The 25,103-nt window shown below is 32.8% G+C and overlaps 3 protein-coding genes across 3 annotated transcripts; 2 read left to right on the top strand and 1 right to left on the bottom strand.

Moving 5' to 3' along the window:
- Window positions 1-3,310: 3,310 nt before the first annotated feature.
- LOC25485977 (protein DOG1-like 4) lies at window positions 3,311-4,218 on the top strand (the record flags this gene model as incomplete). Its single annotated transcript, XM_013607121.3, has 1 exon — window positions 3,311-4,218. A coding segment is annotated over one exon (708 nt), but the record flags the coding sequence as incomplete, so codon positions are not given.
- Window positions 4,219-6,356: 2,138 nt separating this feature from the next.
- On the bottom strand, window positions 6,357-10,670 carry LOC25485976 (protein MALE DISCOVERER 2). Its single transcript, XM_024776462.2, has 12 exons — window positions 10,571-10,670; window positions 10,328-10,460; window positions 10,062-10,133; window positions 9,634-9,777; window positions 9,409-9,552; window positions 8,972-9,015; window positions 8,461-8,892; window positions 8,160-8,350; window positions 7,929-8,061; window positions 7,554-7,711; window positions 7,289-7,474; window positions 6,357-7,038 (listed from the first exon to the last, which is right to left on the bottom strand). The coding sequence occupies exons 1-12, from the start codon at window positions 10,668-10,670 to the stop codon at window positions 6,778-6,780; spliced, it is 1,998 nt and encodes a 665-aa protein (XP_024632230.1). The 3' UTR covers window positions 6,357-6,777.
- Window positions 10,671-14,291: 3,621 nt separating this feature from the next.
- Window positions 14,292-17,853, top strand: LOC112419257 (uncharacterized). The gene is made up of 2 exons (XM_039830398.1): window positions 14,292-16,930; window positions 17,025-17,853. The coding sequence occupies exons 1-2, from the start codon at window positions 14,292-14,294 to the stop codon at window positions 17,851-17,853; spliced, it is 3,468 nt and encodes a 1,155-aa protein (XP_039686332.1).
- The last annotated feature ends 7,250 nt before the right edge of the window (window positions 17,854-25,103 follow it).

Below are 25,103 nucleotides of genomic sequence, written 5' to 3'. Positions count from 1 at the left end.
TTATCTTCTCTCTAATCCACTCTCTAAATTATATAAATATAATAAGTAGCCCCTATCTTCCAATAAATAAATAAATGGGCAGTCTCAACGGTTTATAAAATTTGTTAATTTGGTCTAAACTATCAAGATGTCATGGATTTATTTAATGAAATTTCCTACTTTAAAATGAAATAGCTATAATTACAGTTTAGGTCCCTATTTTTTCACACGCTAATGGAATTGACTTCTCTATTTTAAAATTCATCAATGTTTGTCTTTCTCACATGTTTCTGAACTAAAAAAAAATGTTGATTTGGCATATTTTAAATGTTGTGACATATGATATGATGTTGTGGAATGGTTTAACACCTATGCATTTGTAAGGAAACTCCCTAAAAACTTCAAATTGAACATATAAATTTTTTATTTTTTAATTTAATTAATGACGTATGAATAATTAATCCATCTAAATAGTTTTACATCATCAAATCATATGTTACGTCATTTAAAATATGTAAATTACCATTTTATTAGTCTAGAAATTTGGACGTGGGACCAAAACTAATGAATTTTAAAATAATGGAGCTAATTTTGTGAGAGGATAGAAATATATAGACTAAAATTAAACCAATCAAATATAAGAAAAAAAATCCAAAAAATCAATTATATTTGATCTCAGATTTAAGCTATATACATTTGACTTTTTAAATTACTTATACTTTCTCTAATTCCTTTACGTTTTCGTTTAAGGACAAAATTAAGTTAAAGGATCAAATTGAAATGAAAAAAAGATAAAGAACCAAACTGTTTACATGAAATTAAGTTAAGGGACTAAAAGTGTAATTTTGCCTTTATTTTAACATATCAAAACAACATCTAAAGTATAGGGGCTAAGATTGTAACTAAACCAATCAAATCTAAGCAAAAAGATCCAAAATATCAATTGTATTTGATCTATATACATTTGACTTTTTAAATTACTTATACTTTCTCTATTTCCTTTACGTTTTTGTTTTAAGTTTATTTTAACATATCAAAACAACATCTAAAGTATGGAGCTAAAATTGTAATTACACCAATCAAATCTAAGTAAAAAAATAAAAAAAAAATCAATTGTATTTGATCTAAATTTGAGCTATATACATTTGACTTTTTAAATTACTTATACTTTCTCTATTTTCTTTAGGCTTAAATGCTCTTTTGGTCCTTTAAGTATTTAATTGATATCATTTTAGTCCTTTAACTAAAAAAAAGATTGTTTGAGTACTTTAAGTTTTTTTTAATCTCGTTTTGGTCCTTTCTGTTAGGTTTCCGTTAGGGTTTTAAAAAAAAGTTAACTTCTGAACACGTGTCACCTTGTCATTGGCTCTCAGTTTTTTTTTCCAAAAAAAAAAATATCTTTTTTAAAAAATAATCCCAAAGCCAATGTGACACGTGTCCCAGAGTTAACACGTGTTACCTTGTCATTGGTTCTGGGATTTTTTTTACAAAAAATACAAATATATATATATATATATATATATATATATATATATATATATATAATTTTTAATAAAAAAATAATATATATTTTTTTATTAAAAAAATAATCTCAGAGCCTATGACAAGGTGACACGTGTCCACACTTAACGTTTTTTATTAAACCTAACGGAAACCTAACAGAAGGGACCAAAAGGAGACTAAAAAAAAACTTAAAGTACTCAAACAATTTTTTTTAATTAATTGACCAAAGCGATACCATTTAAATACTTAAGGGACCAAAAGAACATTTAAGCCTTTTCTTTACGTTTTCATTTTAAGTTCATTTTAACATATTAAAACAATATCTAAAGTATGGGGGTTAAAATTGTAATTAAGCCAATAAATTTAAGCAAAAAGATCCAAACAATAAATTGTATTTGATCTAAGATTCGAACTAAATACATTTGACTTATTAAATTACTTATACTTTCTCTATCCCTTTTGAGTTTTTGATTTAAGTTTATTTTAACATATCAAGACAACATCTAAAATATGGGACTAAAATTGTAATTAAACTATTCAAATATAGAAAAAAGATCCAAAAAATCAGTTGTATTTAATCGAAGATTTGAACTATATACATTTGACATTTTAAATTACTTATAGTTTCTCTATTCCCTTTCGGTTTTCATTTTAAGTTTATTTTAACATATCGTGAGAACAACTAAATTTTGTTACTTTTTTTTCAAATTATTTATCTTCATTTATAATATTCTTAATTATTTATCACTTCATTTTTTTTAAAAACTACTCCGTCCATCCTAAAGTATATGAAATTTTGGACATTTCACACGTAGTAAGAAATATAATTAATTTTGTTTAAGAAAGAGATATTATGAGCTGTTTTACAAAAATTGGCCTTAACAAATGATATAAAAAAGATAGATGAAGAACTGAAAGAAGAGAGAATAATAAATAGTTAAAGATATAATAGAAAAAATAACATAATATTTAATTGATATTATAAAGCGAAATTGTTAGGTTGAATGTTGTGACCCGAATGAAACCGAAATTTTCACTTATTTATGTAAGTTTTTAAGTTGTCATTATAATTCAGTCTATTTAAAAATAAAATGAGAATGATAACTAGTGCTACAAGAACATTGGTTAAACATCCAAAATAAATAAGTTTTTATAAAAATGTTGTGTAATCATTACTTGATCAAAAGTAACATCTTATATTTTCAAGACAAAACTTCTATTAATAGATTTTTTAACCAATGTCATAATAGCACCAGTTAGTCCGAAAAGAAAAAAAAAAAGAAAAGATTCCATGGTATATTCTATAAATGTTATGTTATACTACTACATAAAGTTGTGTTTTTGCCTCAAGGAGGTGGATGCGGCCCATGCATCTGCTTGCAATGACCCACTCACTCACTCTGCCTAATCACACTCCACGTGGAGTCCTAACGACCTCACACAATGACACGTATGTTGGTCTCTTCCCAACACCACACAAAAACAAGAGTTCAGGTGAGTTGTTAATTTACTTTTCTATCCTCCAAACAATGCCCTTTCATTATAGTCAAAGGCCCATACCATAAAGCTGCATAATGCTAAAATATGATACGCTCACGTATATATATGTCCTTCTCCCTTCTTGCAATGCGTCAATCCCACTTGTTTGTGTGTAATCCATGCAAATGTATTGCTCACTACACTCTTTTACTTTCGTGTCTTTTTCTCCTCTTTCCATCTGTTCTTTTTACACCTCCTTCTAACTTCTAACATACCATAAAAACCCACATTTCCAACATACACACCAACACAAACATTTCCAAAATTTCTTTTTCAAAACTAATAAATATTATTCATGAAGAACCTTGTTGTGGAGAGGTTCTCTGAATTCTACGAGAAATGGGTTGTGAAGCTGGAAGAGATTCAACGTCAACTTCTCGAAATATCAAAGAAAAAAACTGAGGTAACAATGAATGAACAAGAACTAAAAGCACTTGTTTCAAAAGTCACAGCTCATGTGAAAGAATACTACACTGTAAAATGGGGTGCAGCACATGAAGATGTTTTGGTGTTTTTTACACCAACATGGCTTACTCCTTTGGAAAATGCTCACCTTTGGGTAACAGGTTGGAAGCCTTCCACAGTCTTTCACATTCTTGAGGATCCAAAAGGTGAGTTTAACATGACAGAGGAGCAGAAGAAGAAGATACTAGGAGAACTGAGAGTGAGAATAAGGATGGAGGAAGAGAAAGTGGAGAGGGAAATGGAGAGACAACAAGTGGCTATGGCTGATTTGAAGATGGTGGAGCTTGCAAAATTATCATGCAGAGCAAAGAAAGATGATGGAAGAGTTGATGGGATGGTTGGTGTGGCTTTGAATGGAGTTTTTGCTGGTTTGGAAAAAGTTATGAAAACTTCTGATTGTGCTAGACTTAAGTCACTTAAAGGAGTTTTGGATATTCTTAGTCCAATTCAGTGTGTTGATTTTTTGGCTGCACATATTGGTATGCAGTTATGGTTGAGGCAACTTGGGATGAAGATGATCACTATTGGATGAATAAATTTTAGTAGTAAGAATTATTGTACATCTTTAATTTAGGTTTAATTAATCAAGTTGTTCAATACTCCTTCATCATCTAGTACCCAAATGAAAAATTGTTTAGTTTATGATGAAGTAGTAGTATTCTTGTTGTATTGGCTTTTCAAGCTCTATAATTGATGCAAGAAAATGAAGAAGAAAAATTAATGGTGGAAGTATATATAGATTGAAAAAGTATATTATAAAAATCATGATTATCAGTTTCAATAGATTTTTTTCTAGTATGAATTAAAGTATTCAAAGACACATAACTAAGAGATTTTTAATGTGATGAAATTGAATTTTGAACTATTATGATAGCAAAAGAGAAAGTGAATAAAATCTATGTCCTCTTAGGAAGTTTGAGAAGTGTTGGAGAAGAAGAAGCAATAATGTCGGTTCAATATTACATCATCAATCTATTTTGGAGTGACATGAGAGTGTACATAGTCAGAATTGTGTGTAAAATTAAAGATGGTTTATGTTTCAGGGGACACGGTGCACATGCAAACATAAACAGTGAGAAAACGTGACACAAGAGAAGGGTACGTAATGGATGATTTCATCTTACACGCAAGATTTATATTATGAGACAAATATCCATTTCAAAAAAAGAGGTGTTAACTCATATTCAAGAGTAAGATATGTTGCTGTCATGCTTGCACTTGTAAGAGTCACAAGCTGACGTCTAAAACTATTTCCCAAGAAATTGATGTGGCATGTGAAGCCATTAAGTTTTTAATCTGTTTGGTAATTATAGTCAGAATCACGATGGTCCACTTTAATTTTAGTAGATCGCTGTAATTTTAACATACTCATCGCGATATCAAATATATGATAAGTGTTTTGAAAAAACATTTTTTCGCCGGTAGATGAAGGTGAGGTTTAGTATGGGGATGAGAAGTTGTTTCCCACTATGGGAAAGTTAATTTTAACCATTAGATAAAATAGAGAACATACTTTTACCATAGACACTCAACACCAAATTTTTCACCCACACTCTCCACTCAGCAACATACGCGCTGCTGCTCCATCTCCATATCTTCTCCAAGAGAGAGAAAATTAATTATTTCATATTCTTCAAAAAAAATCTGGAATTTCTTCAACCTTGTTACTGTGTAATCTCTTTATTTTTGTTGTGATAATTAATATACACCCACAGCCCCACCATTACCATCGATTAATTTTTGCTCCTAAGTCCTCAAGAATCATATCTATATATGATGAATGGTGTTTATCCATTGAAGAATTTTTTTGGTGAGAAATTTAATAATAACTTAAAATTTGGTATTGTTCAACTTGATGTAAAATGTTATCCAAATAACATGATTGTAATTATTTGTTCTATCTTCAAAACACAAACACTTCATTTTTGTCAAAAAGAACAAATCAACATAATTTTTTTTGTCAACAAAAACACAGAAAGGTAATCCGATGGTGGAGGAAAGACAAAACACAACACAAAAACACTTGGTTTGTTGGGGAAGAGAAGCTATTGGTTTGTTTTGTCTTTGAAAGCTTCATGAAGCTTTTGAGAAAGAACCGTAGACACAAGAATGAGACCGAGAGAAAGAAAGAGTTGGGACAGCTGCAACCTGCACGTGATGAGTCAATGTGGAAAAAAAATCTGATGTTGAGTCTCTATGATAAAAGTATGTTCTCTACTTTATTTAATGGTCAAAATTAGCTTTTCCATGGTGGAAAACAACTTCCCATTCCCATACTAAACGCCACCGTAGATGAAAGGACAAACACTACTTAAAAACTTGCACACATAAAAGGGAGATTTTGAGTTTGAACTCGATTAACTAAAATGTTCAGTTTACAATTTCGGTATTATCAATTGAGTCGGATTTTATGGACAATTGTCGAGAAAAAAAAGAATATAGCATAAAAATGTTATTTGAAAAATGTATGTACCTTCCCTTAGTTTAGTTATTTATTCATCCTGCTCAACAATAATTGTATTGTCTTGATCTTACTCTACCTCCTCAGCATCAGAATAGATGTCTTCTAACTTATGAATAAATGTTTGATATAACTTCCTTAAATAAAATATTAAGCAAGCAGTTGATAAATCATTAAACCCATAATCTACTCTTTCAACCCTTCGGTTATTCTCTCTTCCTTTTAGTATTTTCTTCAATAATGCATAGTTTTCAATTGTGAGATTATTTTTTGTTAGTAACTTAGTATTACTCAAGAAATATTACTATATTGATTTTTTTTTAAACAACAAATTTTATTTAACCATCAGGTCTCTGCTCAAGACGAACAGAGACTAGTGAAACTAAGAATACAAACTAAAGGCGTCGTATATAGGCTGAACACCCGAAAATAAACACCCTGAAAAACATCCTTGAGGATAACACCCACCAAATTACACACCACCACCTAAAACAGACTTCTTCACGAAAACGACCACTGTAAAAACGATATCCCACACGATATATTGATTGGATGTGTCACACCATGTCATAATTTTTACATCCCAAACTTCATCAACTAAAATACAATTTACATTTAGGACCCCCCCTAAACAATAACACACTTTTCATTTAATCATAAATAGCTAATTAAGGTATTTAATGATGAAGACTTTTACAACATAACACTATTGAGATTGAAGAAATGCTTTAAGTAGCAAACATCAATCAATATACCACTCTAGTTATATCTTTGAAGAGGATAGAGAGAGTCTTGTTGAATGTTGATAACACAGTGAGATAGAAACTGATTTAAGTAGCCTCCACAGATAATATCTCAAGTTCAGCCCACCATAGTGGTGAGAGTCTTGGAACAGCTTGCTCAGGTGTTACACAAAACACTTCCCTTAATCTGGAAGTTATGTCTCTCATTGTAGGTCTCATCTTTGGATCAGGTTGGATGCACCCTTGAATCACTTCACAAATTACATCAAGTTCATTGTCCTTTAATGATTGCAGACTTGGATCAATCATGTAGCCTATGCTTCTCCTGTCATGTAAGAACTCAGCAGCCTAGCAATTTAACAAAAATCTACGTTAGTTACGATTTATAATTTGTTGTGTTCGGTTATTTAACAGCATCGATGTTTAAGAGTAAATCGTAGTATTGCATTAGACATACATTAATGTTATGTATCAACTATTAAGTATCTCTTTTATATGAAACTAATCATAACATCAAAATATACATGAAATGAAAATAGAAAACATTTTTTCAAATCAAGATCGATTGATTTCAAAACGATATTTCTTTCAAACTTACCCAGTGCACAAGATTTCCTTGCTCTTCAGAATGAGGCAATTTACCAGAAATGATTTCTAGCAACAATATTCCAAAATCATAGACATTTTGGTCAAGACCAGAGCGGAGCATCTCATATTTCTTTGAATCGCCTCTAATACTTGACTTAGATGGTTCTACGATACTTCTAAATGTGACCTCTGCAAGCTGAAACATCAATAGTTTGGTGACTAGTATATAATATAATGAAATAAAATTATAAGATAGAAAAGAAATATATATGTACCTTTGCAGCAAAATCATCTGTCAACGTGACCACATGTGAAGAAACTTTGGAATGAGCTACTGGTGGATTTAATTCATGGTGCATGTATTGAAGACAATAGGCAGTTCCCATTATAATCCTTACCCTTTCACTCCAACTAAGACGTTCAACTTCTTTAACTGAAAAATTAAGAAACAAAATATTCAGAACTTAGCCTTTAAACTACAAGATATAATTTTACTTAGATTGCAGTTTGCAATTGCAATTGCAATATAATTTTTTTTGAAGCTTCTGCAACAACATCTCAACTGCAAATATAAAAGTCTGCAACGTGACCGTAACTGTAATTTAAAACCATGTTTTGAGCAATGTAAGAACTAAAACAAAAAGCATTACCATGTAGATGCTCAGATAGGCTTCCATTTGGAGCATATTCAAATATAAACATCCTTGTGAATGGTTCTTCTTCCTCACAGTATCCAATTAGATTAACAAAGTTCTTATGGTTAATGCGGGACAATGACGCAATCTGTAGCATACACGAAACTAGATTAGCAAAAGAGAAGTTTGGGATTGTTAAATGCAATCATCTTCTTTCTATTGAATTTAAGAGGACAATAGGAAAACCTTTCTCCTGTAGTTCAATTCCATGGTCTTAGTCCATTCCTGTCTAGTATTAATCAGACCAGAAACAACTGCAATCTCGACTCCACTAGACAGTGTTCCTTTGTATATAGTGCATGCTTCAACATTGGTAACAATATTGCTGAAATCCTCACAAGCTGTCTCTAGTTCTGCTCTATTCAACTTAGGAACCCCTACATTTCATAACAGAAGAAAAAAAATACATTGTTGTCAACACAATAATGATAAAAATAATTCATTGACTAAGGTCTAGTTTGTAGTATTCACAGATTTGAACTAGTACCTGTTATAAAAGCTTTTTGCAACTGTCCACTTATTCCTGTATTCCAAGGTTTAATTATTTTAGCTGCTGGTTTTTTCCAAAAGCAAAGAAGAACTATGATCAGAATCACCATCACAAACACAGCTATGATAATAACTATATACTTCCAATAATTTCCAAAAGTTTTGGGGTGGTCTTGACTTGCTTGCTTTCCATCATGTGAAGGATCCGAGGCAGAAGGCAACGGTGTATGTGACTGATTTTGTTTCTTATTCGCATCTGGAACAGCTGGAAAAGATCCACTACTAATGCTAATTGGAAGGTTACTGAAATCTGTTTTAGGTCCACCACTATAAGGTGCGGCTGGAAGGTTATTCGATTGATCGAGTAACTTACGACGCGCATAATTGATTAGATTTGGCATGTTCATCTCAATCTCTGCCTCATTAGAACCTACATGATGCAAGACATTAGAAGAAAATATTTTAATTTATCAACAAGTCATAATTTAGTGAAGGATCTCGTGACTCACGAGGCTGAAGCTCGAAACATTTCTCTTCATGGCCCTGCTTGAACCTACAAAAAGAGAACCACAAATTTTACTACAAAATGAGCACGACGAAAGGAGAATGTATACATTTATGTGTGCACATTGAGATTAAGAATAGGCCAGATGTTAATTATCCACACACACTGGCAGTGAAAAGGCATTGAGGCATTTCAGAAGTGCTACTTTAATTGGAATAATCAATGAATCTGGTTTGTTCCATTGCTTGATGTTGCTATACCACACACTGCACATGCCATGCATCCATCATAAAACACCAGAGATTACAAACTAGTCATATGCATACTTTCTTAACAAGATAAAAATGCAACAAATGATGAAGTTGTCACAGCAAGATTTGCTTAAACATGCAATGAAATTTCCAAGGTTACTTGCTGAGGAAAAAATGAAGATTTGCTTACCAGTGACCAAACTTTCTATTGATGCAGGCAAATAATGTTGTCAGAGATGATGAACAATCATCATCAAGTTGTGATTTAAAGAGAAGTCTGAAATTTCCTTGATCTTGAGAGTCATTGTCTTCTATTTTGTTGTTACAAAGCAACCTAGGAGAAAATAAAATAAAATATCATTCAAGAATTAATACACATAAATCTCATATAAAAGGATTGAGCTAAGAAACTTACAAGTGTTTTAGTGATAATTTTCTACTAAGCTCAGTTGGGATGCTTCCTGACAAATTAGTTTCCCTTAAATCCAATAACTCTAGCTCAGCTAGATCTCCAAGTTCTTTAGGAATGTCACCAGAAAAGTTATTATTGCATAGCACACTGTCTCAAAGAAACAAAATTTCAAATAAAAAAGATGGTAAAATATAGGGAATTAAAACAAGTAACCCTCATTAATGTTTTTTACTAACTCAGTTTATTTATTGACATAAATGGTAGTAGTCAAGGTAACAAGATCCTGCACACAAAATTAAATTTATGGTATCTATCTAATAGTACTATATATAACAGAATCCTACATTGAAAGATGATTTCCTTTTAAAAAATGCACATTTGTTAGAAAAATGCATATTCTAACAGAAGAACATCAATATTAGATTCCTTACAGAGATTTTAAGTGACTTAGTTTCCCAAGCTCAGGAGCCAATGTCCCTTCCAATGATAGCCCATTTAGGTCCCTACAAGAACACAAGTCATACTATTCAGTACTACAATTGTGGTTGCAATATAAAGATTTTAGTGTCTCTGCAACGACATTAAAGTTCGGAGTGTAACTGCAACTATGATCACAACCACGATTTAGTAAAGTGCTAAGTGAACTATTTTAGTGCAATAGTTATAAGAAAGGAAAAGAATTACCACAGGAACTTACAGCATCTGCACTTTACCATCGACGCAGTGGACACCAAACCAGTTGCAAGGGTCACAATCATTTGGATTCCAATTTTCCAAAGCAACATAAGGATCACATGTTATTCTTGCATGAAACTCCAACAAAGCCAATCCTGCATAAAGTAAAAGAATAAAAACCCTAAGTTATATAGTAATGTTTCCATTATACTAATATGATTGGAAAATACTTGAATTATAGAACCATGTGATAAAAGTTAGTTACCTTCATCATTAAGCGACCAACACTCACGGATTCCCCAAACAGAAATGAAGCAAATATAAACTCTAAACCAAAATCCAAATGTGTTACATCTCATTCCCATTTCTTGTGTAGCCAATGCCACCTTAATGCTAAAATCCTTGGATGAAGCTGAAGAAAGTTACTAACTAGGAAAAAAAACTTATATTACAATAGAAATTAAAGTTGTTGAGGTCCTATGATCATATCAGGATCCCTCATTTTTACAATGTTATCTCTTTGTTACAATATATTTAACAAAGACATAGCAATGTAGCCTCTAATCAATATATCTTTCTCTCAATTATCCTCAAGAAATATTTGTACCTGAAAATTATCACAAAAACATAAATTAACAAAATGTATATGAATATGAATATGAATTAGATCAAGATGAGCATTGATATATATAGGGGAAAAAAGAAAAATGCATTGATATAGGAATTAATTAATTACCGCGTGGAAAGGTAAAAAGGGTGCAAGAATGAAGAATGTATAAGGAAGGAACTTAATTCAATATGGTGGTGTAATGGGGTGGATGCAAGGTGGTGACAACTTGGAACAAGGACAAAAAAAAAAAAAAAGCAGCAAAAGTTGAATACAAACAAAATTTAATTAAATCTTTGTGATTTTTATAATAAATATTTTTTATGAGGGTTTGTTTGTTTCTCTAATATTGCTGTCTTTTTAAGGATGATCTTAGAGGATCCTCTCTTCGACCATCTGCTTCATTATGAGGTTGTTTGTTCTTTTTCTCTATGGTTTTTTTTTCTTCTGTGTTTCTCTCTCTCTTTCCAAAAGATTTCCAGTTGGTTTGATTCACTATTTTCGCTTTCTTTTTTCGTGTCTTGTTTCTCTCTCTCTCTCATCACCTCCACCAGCCACCCAAAATTTTCAGTTTGATTTTTTTATTATAACTAAAGAAAAGATAGAAACTAATGTGCTCGTGTATCGTATTGTATATTTGTGTATATATTTTATTGTAAAATATTTATATTAATTTAATTCATTTATATTTTTTGTAAGTTTGAAAATAAGATTAAATTATTAAGAGCAAATTTGTAGTAAAAAAAACCATTATTTTTAAATTTCCTATAATTTTGGTATGAATTTAAATTTAAATTTGAAAAAAAATTGAATTACTAAGAGTAATTATATAATCATAAAAATTATCATATGAGTATTTGACGAAGGAATTAGAGTTCTATAAGGTGTACCAACATAGTTAAGATGTCTTCTATTCTTTTTTATTTCATTATAATTTACCTATAATTATTATTAGAGGAATGATATTTTGACAACCATTTTTAACAACTTTGGTGACAACTCTCTCTCATACTCACATTGTACTTTTATTCTCTCTCTTCTTTTTTCTCTCTCTATTGTTATTGTCCAATAAGAATAAAGGAAAAAAAGTTGTCATCCAAAGTTGTTTGAAATTGGATGTCAAAATATCATTCATCTTATTATTATTATTTTCTAAAAAAAATATTATTATTATTATGCTTAATTGCAATTTTAGTCACCCTTTTTTAAAATATGATCGCTTTGATCATTCCATCATATTTTTAAACTTAAAAATTGATGATGTGATATGTTTTAAATGATGTGGCATGTGATTTGATGATAGACAAAGATCAATATCGATAAAATGGTAAGAAAATTCTTCTAATAGTTTTATTAAAACATTTTACTATATCATTATATTTTAAATCAAATATTTGACGGCGGGATTAAAATTGTTAAATTTTAAAATAGGCTAAATCACTACAAGAATAATGACCCTTTGCCAGAGATTTTGACAAGGGTTTGAAACCCCTGGCAAATTTGCCAGGGAAAATACCAAGGAAAACCGGTGGCACAAAAGACAGGGATTTGCCCCTCGCTTTTTGACAAAAATCCCTCGGTTTTGATAAGGCGCCAGTTTGAAATTTGAAAATCTGTGGGTATCTGTGCTTGTCAGCAAAAACCGACGGAAAAAGCCAGGGAACAGCCCCTCGGTTTGCGAAAACCAAAGGAATCCCTGCGTTTTCCCAGCTGAGTTGACAAGGGCCTGCCAAAAGCTGAGCGCTGCCGGCCTGCCAGGGGCGGAACCCCTCGGGTTTTGCTAGTTTCCGTCGCAAATATCAACACGTTCTGCGCCTACTTCTGCGCCTACCTAAGCTAGGATTTGACCGATTTTTCCGAGGGACGTGTCCGTGGCAAAGGCCCTGGTTTTTTCCCTTTCCTATATAAGGGAAGCACCGGTTTGATCATGTGCAAATCTCTTAGAAACTTTCTCCTTCTCTTAAAACACAATACCTTCATACAAAACATTCTTCAATCTTCTATTATTTGGTAAAAAAATTATTTATTTGTTATATGTTTTATCATGATGTTAAATTTTACTACTTATTAATGTTATTTATTTTGTTTGTTATTTGCAGCTGTGTTATTTATCCGCCTCCTGGTGTTAGGTTTTGCTCCAACTCTTGCTGTTTTTGGATTGCATTGCAGATTTCTATTGGAAAGCTTCAACATGTTAGTGATATTTTTTTCTCATAACACTATAACTGATATACATGTTGATGATGTGTTGTATGTAAAATATGCTAATTGTTTGATAAAGTATTATTTTTTTTCCGAAAATCTGAAGAAAAAAAAATTATATCATGATAATTTTATTTTTGTTTGTTAATATTATTATGCATCAATGTTGGCAATTTTCAAAATATATCCATTTTTTATTGTGATAAAATGAAATGCATGTTTTTGTTGTGATAAAATGAATTATATATATATGCATATTTTATTTTTTGTGATCAAATGAAATAATATATGCATGTTGTTTTAATTTATTGTGATTAATTAAATGAAAGATTTGCATGCTGTTTTTTTTTTTTTTTGTGATAAAATGAAAATATATGCATGTTGTAGTAGAATGTTAAAAAAAATATATGCATGCTGTAGTTAAATTGTTTGTTTTAAACTAAATCTGTTATTAAAATTTTTTTTTTTTTAAATTTTATAATAACTAGTTTTTATAAATATATTTTAGTTTAGTTAATGCCATATTAAAACTAGTTTCTAAATTATAACATAAATATAATTTAAATATAAAAACAGATTTTTAAACATAATGCTGTTTTTTAATAAATTAAAATCTGTTTTTATATTTAAAAATCTGTTGCTATATTTAAATTATAATTATTATTTTAATAAATTAAAACTAATCAAAGCGTTGGAAAATAAAAATGCTTCATAAAAAATACTATACTAAAAATTTCTATTGTTGGAAAACAATTTATTAAAATAGTGTATTAAAAATCAGTTTTTTTTTTTTTAAATTAAAACTTTGTTAAAAAATCTAATTTTTTTTAATAAATTAAAATATGTTTGATTTCCGTGTCTAAAATGTTATAATTATTATTTTTATAAAATAAAACAATATAATATAATAATGGATATTGTTTAAAAAGGAGGGACTCAAAAATAGTATAGTACAAGAAAGTTGTTTATCGATGAAAATTAAAACTATGTTACAATTATTTACTAATTAATTATTATATGTTTAATTTGCGAGATAAAAATTTAATTTGTTTGCGCGTAAACTTATATTTTATTGTTTGAGCGGGATTTTTTTTCCGCATAATGTTAGTTATCTCCGTTGAGTAATAATTTCTTTTTGACGTGGAATACGTCAATGAAGTTGCGGAACGTGTAGAAGATGGAGTATTATGAATATTATCGTCGTTGGATGTACGATAGGACGTTTCCGGGAAGAACTGGACTAAAACCGCAATTTGTCGAAGGAGTTGACGGATTTATTTCATGGGCATGGGAGCAAGAAATCTGTAGAGATGAGGGAGGAATTAGATGTCCGTGTCTAAAATGTAGGTGCAGACATATAATTACCGATCCTGGAGATGTGAAGAAACACCTAAAAAAAGTTGGTTTTATGCCTAATTATTGGGTTTGGACATATAATGGTGAAATGTTTCAGAATTTTGGGGCAGGGGTCAATGCACAAGCTTCTACTAGCCATGGTGGAACAAATGTGGAAACAAATGTGGAATACAATGAAGATGTCAACACAGATCAATTCAACATGATGGATGATATGGTTGCGGACGCTTTAGGGGTGGAATTGTCTTACGGTGAAGATGTTGAAGATGATGAAGAGGAACAACCCCCGAATGAGAAGGCGCAAAGATTTTACCGATTGTTGAGTGAAAGTAATACACCTTTGTATGAAGGGTCTTCGCACTCTAAGCTATCTATGTGTGTGTGGCTTTTATCTCATAAGTCGAACTATCTTAATCCTGATGATGGTATGGATGATATTACGAAGATGTTGAAGGCCGTTACTCCGTTCAAAGATAATCTGCCAATGAATTATCATGCTGCGAAGAGGTTGGTGATGAAGTTGGGATTATCAGTTAAAAAGATTGATTGTTGTAGAAATGGATGCATGTTGTTCTATGACAATGAGTTTGGGATAAATGATGGACCATTGGAGGAATGTAAATTTTGTCAAAGCCCGAGGTACGGTATTAGCAAGCAGAAACGAGTTGCGGTTAAGTCAATGTTTTACTTGCCGATAATACCAAGATTACAAAGACTATTTGCATCGATGAAAACTGCTAGTCAAATGACGTGGCATCATTCAAATGGAATTCCCGGAGTGATGCGACATCCTTCTGACGGTGAAGCGTGGAAACACTTTGATCGAGTACATCCTGATTTTGCAGCAGATCCACGGAATGTGAGACTTGGATTATGCTCTGACGGTTTTCAGCCATATGTCCAATCCTCGGCAAAACCATATTCTTGTTGGCCAATCATTGTAACCCCGTATAATCTCCCTCCTGAAATGTGCATGACAAAACCATACTTGTTTTTGAGTTGTATTGTACCAGGACCAGATAACCCTAAAGCAGGCATAGACGTGTTTCTACAACCGTTAATTGATGATTTGAAGAGGTTGTGGGTTGGAGAATTGACATATGATATTTCTAGAAAACAAAATTTCAAGTTGAGAGCAGCTTTGATGTGGACAATTAATGATTTTCCCGCTTATGGCATGTTGTCCGGTTGGAGTACTCATGGTAGATTTGCATGTCCACATTGTATGGAAAATACAAAGGCATTTACTTTGGAAAGTGGAGGGAAGAGTTCGTGGTTTGACTGTCATCGTCCGTTCTTGCCTCATAATCACCCGTTTAGAAGACTTAAGAATGGTTTCAAGAAGGATGAGAGAGTTTTTGTTGGTCCTCCACCTAAGATTACATCAGAAGAAGTGTGGACAAGAGTTTGTGATTATCCAAAAGTTACTGATTATGGTCGAGCTGTCCCAATACCAAGATACGGAGTAGACCACCACTGGACTAAAAGGAGTATATTTTGGGACCTCCCATATTGGAAAGATAACTTGCTCAGACATAATCTTGATGTAATGCACATTGAGAAGAATGTCTTTGACAACATATTTAACACAGTGATGGATGTCAAAGGCAAAACAAAAGACAATGAGAAGGCTAGAAAAGACTTACAAATATATTGCAAGAGAAAGGATTTGGAGTTGAAACCTCAACCGAATGGGAAATTGTTGAAACCGAAAGCCAACTACAGCCTATCTGCCCAAGAAGCGAAATTAGTGTGTCAATGGTTGAAGGATTTGAGAATGCCCGATGGATATTCTTCTAACATAGGCAGGTGTGTCGATGTCAACACGGGAAGGTTGCATGGGATGAAAAGTCATGACTCTCACATTTTCATGGAGAACTTTATCCCAATTGCATTTAGTTCATTGCCCAAACATGTGCTAGATCCACTTATTGAGATTAGTCAATTTTTTAAAAATTTGTGCGCTTCAACCTTGAGAGTTGATGAACTTGAGAAAATGGAGAAGAATATGTCAATCATTATCTGTCAGTTGGAGCAAATTTTTCCACCAGGTTTCTTTGACTCTATGGAACATCTTCCTGTGCATCTGGCATATGAAGCTATACTTGGCGGACCTGTTCAATATAGGTGGATGTACCCTTTTGAAAGATTCATGGGTGACTCAAAACGAGCAGTTAAAAATCTGGCCAAAGTGGAAGGATCAATTGTTGCTATTTACACCGCCAAGGAAACCACATACTTTATCGGCCATTATTTCGTTGATCGTCTACTTACTCCATCAAATACAAGAAATGAAGTTCAGGTTAACGATTTACGGGATCCATCAACCTTATCCGTATTCAATCTTGATGGTCGACACGCGGGCAAGGTGCTTCAATATTGGATGGTAGATCAGAAAGAGATGCGGTCTGCTCATGTTCATGTTTTGATTAATTGTGCGGAAGTTAAACCATACCTTGAGTAAGTAAATCTATTCCTACCCATTTTTACTAGTTCATATAACAATAAGTTTTAACGCGGTTAACAACTTCGTATTGAATTTATTGCTTTTTAGGGAATTTATTGCTTTTTATGCGGAGTTTGGTGAAGGATCGACAGTTGGTTCGATACATGAATATTTTCCAGCTTGGTTTAAACAAAGAGTGTATAATGCCGAGCCAACTGATGAAGTCATCCGTTTACGGCAATTATCTCAGGGTCCTTTACAATGTGCCAATGAATTTCACACCTACTTCGTGAATGGATATAAATTTCATACCCACTCTTGGACGGAAGGCAAAAAGACTATTAATAGTGGTGTTTATGTAAAAGGAGTTACAGATGGAGGTGAAGATGATTTCTATGGCGTGATCAAACACATTTATGAGCTTTCATATAATGACAATAAAGTGGTGTTGTTTTATTGTGACTGGTTTGATCCCTCGCCTAGATGGACTAAAATTAATAAATTATGCAACACTGTTGACATTCGAGTCGACAAAAAATATAAAGAATATGACCCGTTTATCATGGCACATAATGTTAGGCAAGTGTACTATGTTCCTTATCCCCCAACTCTACCACGCAAACGGGGTTGGTCTGTTGCAATCAAAACAAAACCGAGGGGCCGCATCGAGACTGAAGAACGAAACGAAGAAGTTGCTTACCAAGCCGATGATATGACACATGTAAATGAGATAATTGAAGTAGATCAAGTTACAAGTTGGCAAGACTCTCAGGTTGAAGGGGATCAGGTTGATCCTTCTATTTTGGAGATGCGTAATGAAGTTGAAGATGAGAATGAAGACGTTGTTGATGATAATAATGAAGGGGACCACCAAGACAATCAAGTTGATGATGGTGATGTAGATGAATATAACTATGCATCTGATAACAACACTTGAAGTATATTGTTATCCACCCTTGTAATGATTGAATTTGAATTTATTGTAATCTTGAATACATTTGTGTTTGAATGAAGATATCGCTTGTTTAATGATGTATATATATTTGAGTCCTTTACAATATAACTTTTTTTGTTATTTAACAGATTCATAATGCCTCCGAAACAAAAAGAGAAAGGCAAGAGCAAGGACACCAGGAGGCGGTTCACAACACACATTGCGGATCCAGCCACACTTGCCACACTGACTCCCTTTCCCATACCACCCTCTTCTTCTAGCCAAGGATCGACTGGGTCATCCCAAGCTAGTGCCTGTGCACCCGCTGGAGGGTCTGGTGTTGTTGCACCTGTTGGTTTTATCCTCCCTACAGGTTACCAGTTGCCTCCTCCACCATCATTACCTCATGGGCAGACCGGCTTTATGATCCCTCAACATCAACAACCCCCGCCCCAACCCCAACCCCAATCCCAACCCCAACAGGGTGCTGATGATGATGATGAGGAGATGGCAGATTATCCGCAAGATGAACAAGAGCGTTACATCATTGTGCCTAGCGGGAACTCGTAAGTCTTTATGTATTTTTGTTCAATATGTATATTGTTATAAATTTATGTAATGTTTAACTATATGAGTTTTCATTGTTTGTAGTTTCATGCCCTGCAAGCCAGCCGCCAGTGCCATTAGAGACATCATCCAGGGAAGGTATCATGGATTTTGGAAGACTTATGGTGATATCCCAGATGATGAAAAGGATGCATGGTTTGGTCTTTTTGAGGTAACATTAATACATATCATAATATATTTTAACTTATCTGCACATATGTTATAATTTACTAATTTCCTAAAATATGTTAACAAATATGCAGATGAAGTGTGCCTGGAACCCCAAGTACTATGCTCAGATAAGGAGGAACTTTCACATTAGAGCTTCTGCCCGCCTCTCCGACATGTTGCGACATGTCCGACTTCGTCACGAGACTGCTGGAAAGAGGCCCTACTGGATCGGGGAGCCACTTATGAGGCAGTTGGTGGACTATTGGGGGAGTCCAGAGTTTAAGACGAAATCAGAGAAGGCAAAGAAGAACAGAGCATCAGAGAAAGGGGGATGCATCCACACGGGAGGCTGCATAAGCACAACAGAGCATGCCCGTCGACTGGTAATTAAAAATAATAACTCTGTTAATTAATTTTATAGAATGTATGTTTTTAAATATTTTGTGGTTAAATATAGTTTAATGTTTTACTAACTACTTAATAATTGTGTTTCTTGTCAATTAGGCAAAGAAGCTGGGTAGGGAGCCATACATAAATGAGCTCCACAAGAAGACCCACACATATCGATCAGGCCAGTATGTTGATGATCGCTCCAAGATATGCCAGGTAATTGTTACATAAGTGTATTTTAATTAATTTTATTAATTAGTGGTTATAATTTTATGTTAATGTTTATTTATCTTTAACTATTTTATTCTTATTTATTTTAGGAGGAGTATGATCGTCAGCTATCAGAGGCGCTCTCCCGTGGATGCTCTGTTGATGAAGCTCTCACACTTCGTGCATGGACGAAAGTTGCTGGTGAGAAGAAGAAGGGGCGATTGTACGGTGCAGGAAACTTAGCTGGAAACTACCGCAAGGGTGTTGCTACCACTCTAAAGTTGACCCTTAATGCTGGGGAGGGTTCTTCTCGGCAACCTGAGCTCACTCCAGAAATCCGGGATCTGATCACTAGGTTGACTCAAGAACAGCTTGCTGCCCATATGCAAACCCAACAGGAGCTGATCCATGAGGTGGTTAGGAAGCAACGAGAATTCCTAGACTCTCAGTTGGACACATTTAGGCAAGAGCAAGGCTGGAATATGAATGAGCAAGGTGGTGGGCAGCATAGTGGAAGCCGAGAGAGTGTGAGGGCTCCTCTAGTGTGTGATGATGATGCGGAAGACCCCTATGAAGTGTATGGTGAGGGCGAAGAGGATGATGATGTCGACGACCTCGAGATGGATGATTGATGCTTATGATGCTTGTTGTGTGTTTTCTTTACTATTATGTTATGGTTTGTATGATTTTGGGAGGTTTTCCATACTTCCCGGCACAATATTTATTTTCCTGCACGGTTTGTAATATTATTAAGTACACTTTCTATTTCATGCATTTTAATTAGACTTATTAGTGTTTGTGTGATTAAACTTTATTTATATGCATTTAATTGTGTTTTAAAAAAAATTAATTTTTTTAAATATATATTTTTTAATTAAAAAAAATCGATTTTTAAATTAATTTAAATATATTTTATTAATTAATTAAAATTAATTAAAAAAATTCGTTTTCATAAAATAATATTTTTTTAAAAAAAATAAGGACATTTGCCAGGGGTTAAACCCCTCGCATGTCCCTCGTTTTTTGCTGAAATCAGTTGTCACTTCGGTCAGAGCCGTCAGTCAAGCCGTCAGTCAGTCAGGGTCAGAGGTGCAGTCTGCAGACAAAAGTGACGGACCATGCCAGGGGTTCTGCCAGGGAGAAAGTGGCGCGATTTGCCAGGGGTTCAGCCCCTCGTTTTTCTGCCAGGGGTGTAGCCCCTGGCAAAGTGTTTGCGATGAGCGCTTTTGCCAGGCCATCTGCCCCTCGTTTTTTCCCTCACAAATGTCCCGTTTGCCAGGGATTTTGTCCTTTTGACAGGGATTTTGCCCCTGGCAAAAGGCAATGTTCCTTGTAGTGAATTACATCATGGGTCCTTTAAGTTTGAGGTTTGTAACATATTGGTCTTTTAAGTTTTTTTGTCACACATAAGTACTTTAAGTTTGAGGTTTGTAACATATTGATCCTTTAAGTTATTTTTGTCACACATAATCCTTTAAGTTTGTAAACGTTTTCAATTTAGTTCTTCTGCCACATCATCGTTTTTGTAATGTTTGGTTAAGAGAAGGACTAAATTGAAAACATTTACAAACATAAAAGACTTATGTGTGATCAAAATAACTTAAATGACAAATTAATCTGTTACAAACCACAAACTTAAATGACTTATGTGTGAACAAAATAACTTAAAAGGACCAATCTATTACAAACCTCAAACTTAAAGAACCCCTAAGGTGTGTTTGTTTCAAGATTTGTAATATATGATTCCCGAGAATGTGAGATTGGAAATGTAACATTTCCATGTTTGTTTCAAGTTTTGAAAATTTGTTCCGAGGAATGTTATATTCACAGGAATGTTATTTACACATGATTTATTCTATTGTTATTCTCATGCTTAAAGGATGGAAATCTAACATTCCCATGAGAATAAAAATCAACTTGCTATAAATTTTCACTATCACTAACATATATTTTTATATTTATTTTTTTACTTAATTAATTTCTAAAACATTTTAAGAAAATCTAAATTTTTACCAAACACATGGATAGGAATGTAATTTCTTGCCTTGAAACAAACACACCCCTAGGATAATTTAGCCTTTAAAATAAAATAGTACAATTTCTTAATATATTGAAAATCGAAGGATCAAAATAGAAACTATGTCTTATTATTATTATCATCATTATTTTGCTTCTATGTTTGTAAAATTCTATTGAAAAAGATCACAGAGTTGTATGTTTTATTTTTTTATTCCTTAAATTTTTTTTATTTTTTTTTTTATGACTTAATAGTAGTTATAGCCTCTAACTTTTCAAAAATTGCAATTTTGATCTCCTAAAAAAAAATTATAAAACCGTCCTCTAAGTTTTGCATTTGTGGCAATTTTGGCCCTCAAGGTCAATTTTGACTCGGTCTACGCTGACGTGGCACCCTAAGTGAGATGCCACATGTTTTTTTTTTTTTTTTTTTTATCAAAAATTGGCATTGGGGACCAAAACTATTACAGTTGCAAAATTTAGGAGGCCGTATGTAGTTTTTTCTTATGAGACCAAAATCGTAACTTCGTGAAAATTAAGAGCGAAAACTGTTTATTAAGCCTATCTTTTTATGACAAAAGAAGTGTATGTTTTGTTGGTCCCCACTTCCGACAACCTAGTACGCGCTTTTGTTTTGCTACTAGGTAAATCTTGCATGGTTTTTTTTAAGGGAAATCTCGCGTGGTTTGTTGCTCCACATCAACCAATTCATCCTTCTTTGGGGTGAGGTTATTTAGTTAATTGGAAAAGAGACATTGAATTAATAACATAAGTATAGATAAACTAGAGTTTTAATTAATGGTAGTAGTTTATTTAAAAAGAGAATGAGAGAAAATATTTTTTAAGAAGAAAATAGCCTTTTTGATGAGAATAGGGAAGTGGGGTGCAAACAATGATGCATAAGTAAAACTGGGCAGAAAGAGCGGTGTAAGTAGCAGGCCTTATAATGTTTTAGTTATTTGGACAAACATAGGTATGAACAAAAAAGTTGTGTAGTTATAAAGAGAATAGTAACAAACTTGTAGGTGCAGATATTAAATATGTTTTAAAGTTTATGTGAGAAAATAAAAATAAATAAAATCCGAATTTGTTACTCCCTCCGTCCTATAATAAGTGATCATTTTGTAAAAAAATATTATCCTAAAATAACCGATCCATTCACTTTTCAATGCAATATTAATTACCTTTTTTCAATTATAACTCTAATTAATACTACTTTCATCACTCCCGATTCAAAATTTTGCAAAAGACATGTCTTTTCTGAATCTTATAGCAGAATTAGATGGTTCAAATGTGGTTCTAGCGTTGAATCCCCACCAACAATCTCTCAACTATGTTGGCTCTATTATTTGAGATTGTATTAGTTTTAAGGGTAGTTTTCGTAGTTTAAATTTTTTGCATGTGCGCCGTGAAGCCAACCAAGCTGCTCATTATTTAGCTAAATATGCTTTTAAGAATTTAGATTGCATATGGGTCGAAGAAACTCCGCCTTGTATTTCCGCAGTCTTGGCATTTGATTTATTTCTAGACTTTCGTTAATGAAATTATCTTTAACGTCAAAAAAAAGATTCAAAATATTATACTTGACAAGGCACTCAAAACAATTTTCTCTCTCTTTTACTTATACACATTTTCTTAATATGTGTGAAATAAACTCCACCTTATTTTTGTGAATTCCAGGATTATAGGTGTTCCGTTTTGTTGATGTCAATGATGCATGTAATTTGTTTATGTTTATATATGAACTTTGTGCAATTGATGTGTCAATTATGCGGTCAATGATGAGTCTGTGAGTTCACCTCCCCTCATCCCTCATGCATGGGTTAGGGTTATAATATTGGATTTTAGTGGTTATAGATTATGAATGTGCAGATGCATAAAATTTAAGAAATTGATGTTATGCATGAGTTTTTTTGTAAGTTAATTACTTAATATATATTTGAACTTATTTTCCATGTTTCTGGTTGTCTGGATAAGTTTAGGGGTCAAGCAAGACCCAGAAATGTATAAATTTCGTGTAGAAAGTAAGTTAGAAAAAAGGGTCAAATTATGCAATTCATAACTTGATACACTCTCACTAAATTAGTTAGAACTTTTGCTGCATAAATCATTTTTGAGTAAAACCAATTGGATTCAAAAACTTATATTTTGCAGGGACCAAAAACAACAAATTTTTTTTTTACAGAAACTAAAACCAAAACGAGATATATTTGCAGAGACCAAAACCATATTTTAACCTTGTATTAAATTCCATGATTTTACGATGTATGGAGAAAATATATGGCCATGTCAATTGAGAAAATCGAGGTTACTGTTGGAGCAAATGAATTGGTTTGAGTAGTTTATTTCAATCCAATCGAAAGCTGAATAAGGATTCCTAAAGACTAGTTTTTTATTTTTACAGTGCAATAATGACACTGTTTACACGCAACCAGATCCGTTTATGTCAAATCATATCATCACTTTGTGCTAATTGACAATAGAACACAGGTGGAGTTTAGCATGGAAAATGATAGTTATTCCCACCATGAGAAAGTTACTTTTTAATCATTGAATTAAGTAGGGAACAAAATTTTACCATTGTCTCTCAACACTTAATTTTTTCCACATCATCTTCCACCACCACCCTTCCCCTAACAAAAGCATTTGCTTTCATCCTTCTCTGTTTTTACACAGCAATCATCACCATAAACATCACAAACTCATAAAACACCAACATCAACAACTTGTTATCTCAAATAGAATTATTCATTCTTTGAAACCCCAATTTTTATTTTTATTTTAAACCCATCTCATTTGTTCACCTAATCCCGTTTATATTTAAACTATGACTGATGTGTTCATCTTTAGTCCTTCACTATTATCATCACGTTAATTTCAAACCTATTATTACAATTTTTTTCTTCAATTTTCATAATTTTTTTACGGAAATGGGTTAAAGTTCAAGATGATTGGAAAAGGATATCCATAGAAAAATATATGGTTTAATACAATGGTGATGCTAAAATTTACATGATATTACAGTATGATTCATATCTAGTACAAATAGAAAGCATTTGTATCATGGATTGAGTAGCGGTAAGACAAAGTTAATTCTACATTGAATCAAACTAAGTTTTTGTGTTTCGACACATCTTAATAAGAAAAATGGTTGTTGTGGTAATTACTTGTTCTAGCAATTATAATGAAAAGTTAATATCAAAATCGGTGGTGCTGGTGGTTTATTATTGATGTCTGGTTGATAATTGTAAGGTTGAAGGCAAAGGAGAAAAAATTTAGTATAGAGAGACTATGGTAAAATCAGTGTCCCTCTTTGATCCAATGGTTATGATTTGCTTTCCCATGATGGGAAACAATTCCCCTTTCCCATGCTAAATGCCACCTAGAACACATGGGGATATTTGTTTCCATCATCCAAACACAGGTGAGGAGAGCGATAGTACAGTCGAGTGAGAGTTGGCTGATTCTTTCTCAAGTATACTAAAGAGTACGAAAGTCTTGAAAACATCATACTTAGCCAAAGTGCAATAGAATTGGACAATACTCCCTCCGTCCCAAATTGTATGTCGCTTTAGGAAAAAAATTGTCCCAAATTATATGTCGCTTTAAAATACCAATGCAACATTAATGTTACTTTTTCTATTATAACCTTAATTATTTATTACTCTCTCTTCTTTCAATTCTTTCATTTATCTTTTCCATATTATTTATTAATGACAATTTTGTAAAACAACTCATAATATCTCTTTTCCACACAATATTAATTGCATTTCTTAATATGTGTGAAATGTCCAAAACGTCATACAATTTGGGACGGAGGGAGTATGACATTCAACTCGTGCTTTTTTTATTTTAGCTTC

The sequence above is a fragment of the Medicago truncatula genome, chromosome 2 (genome assembly GCF_003473485.1).
Source record: "Medicago truncatula cultivar Jemalong A17 chromosome 2, MtrunA17r5.0-ANR, whole genome shotgun sequence".
Lineage (NCBI taxonomy): Eukaryota > Viridiplantae > Streptophyta > Magnoliopsida > Fabales > Fabaceae > Medicago > Medicago truncatula.
The sequence above is the reverse complement of the archived record's forward strand: the minus strand, read 5'-3'. Positions and strand labels throughout refer to the sequence as shown.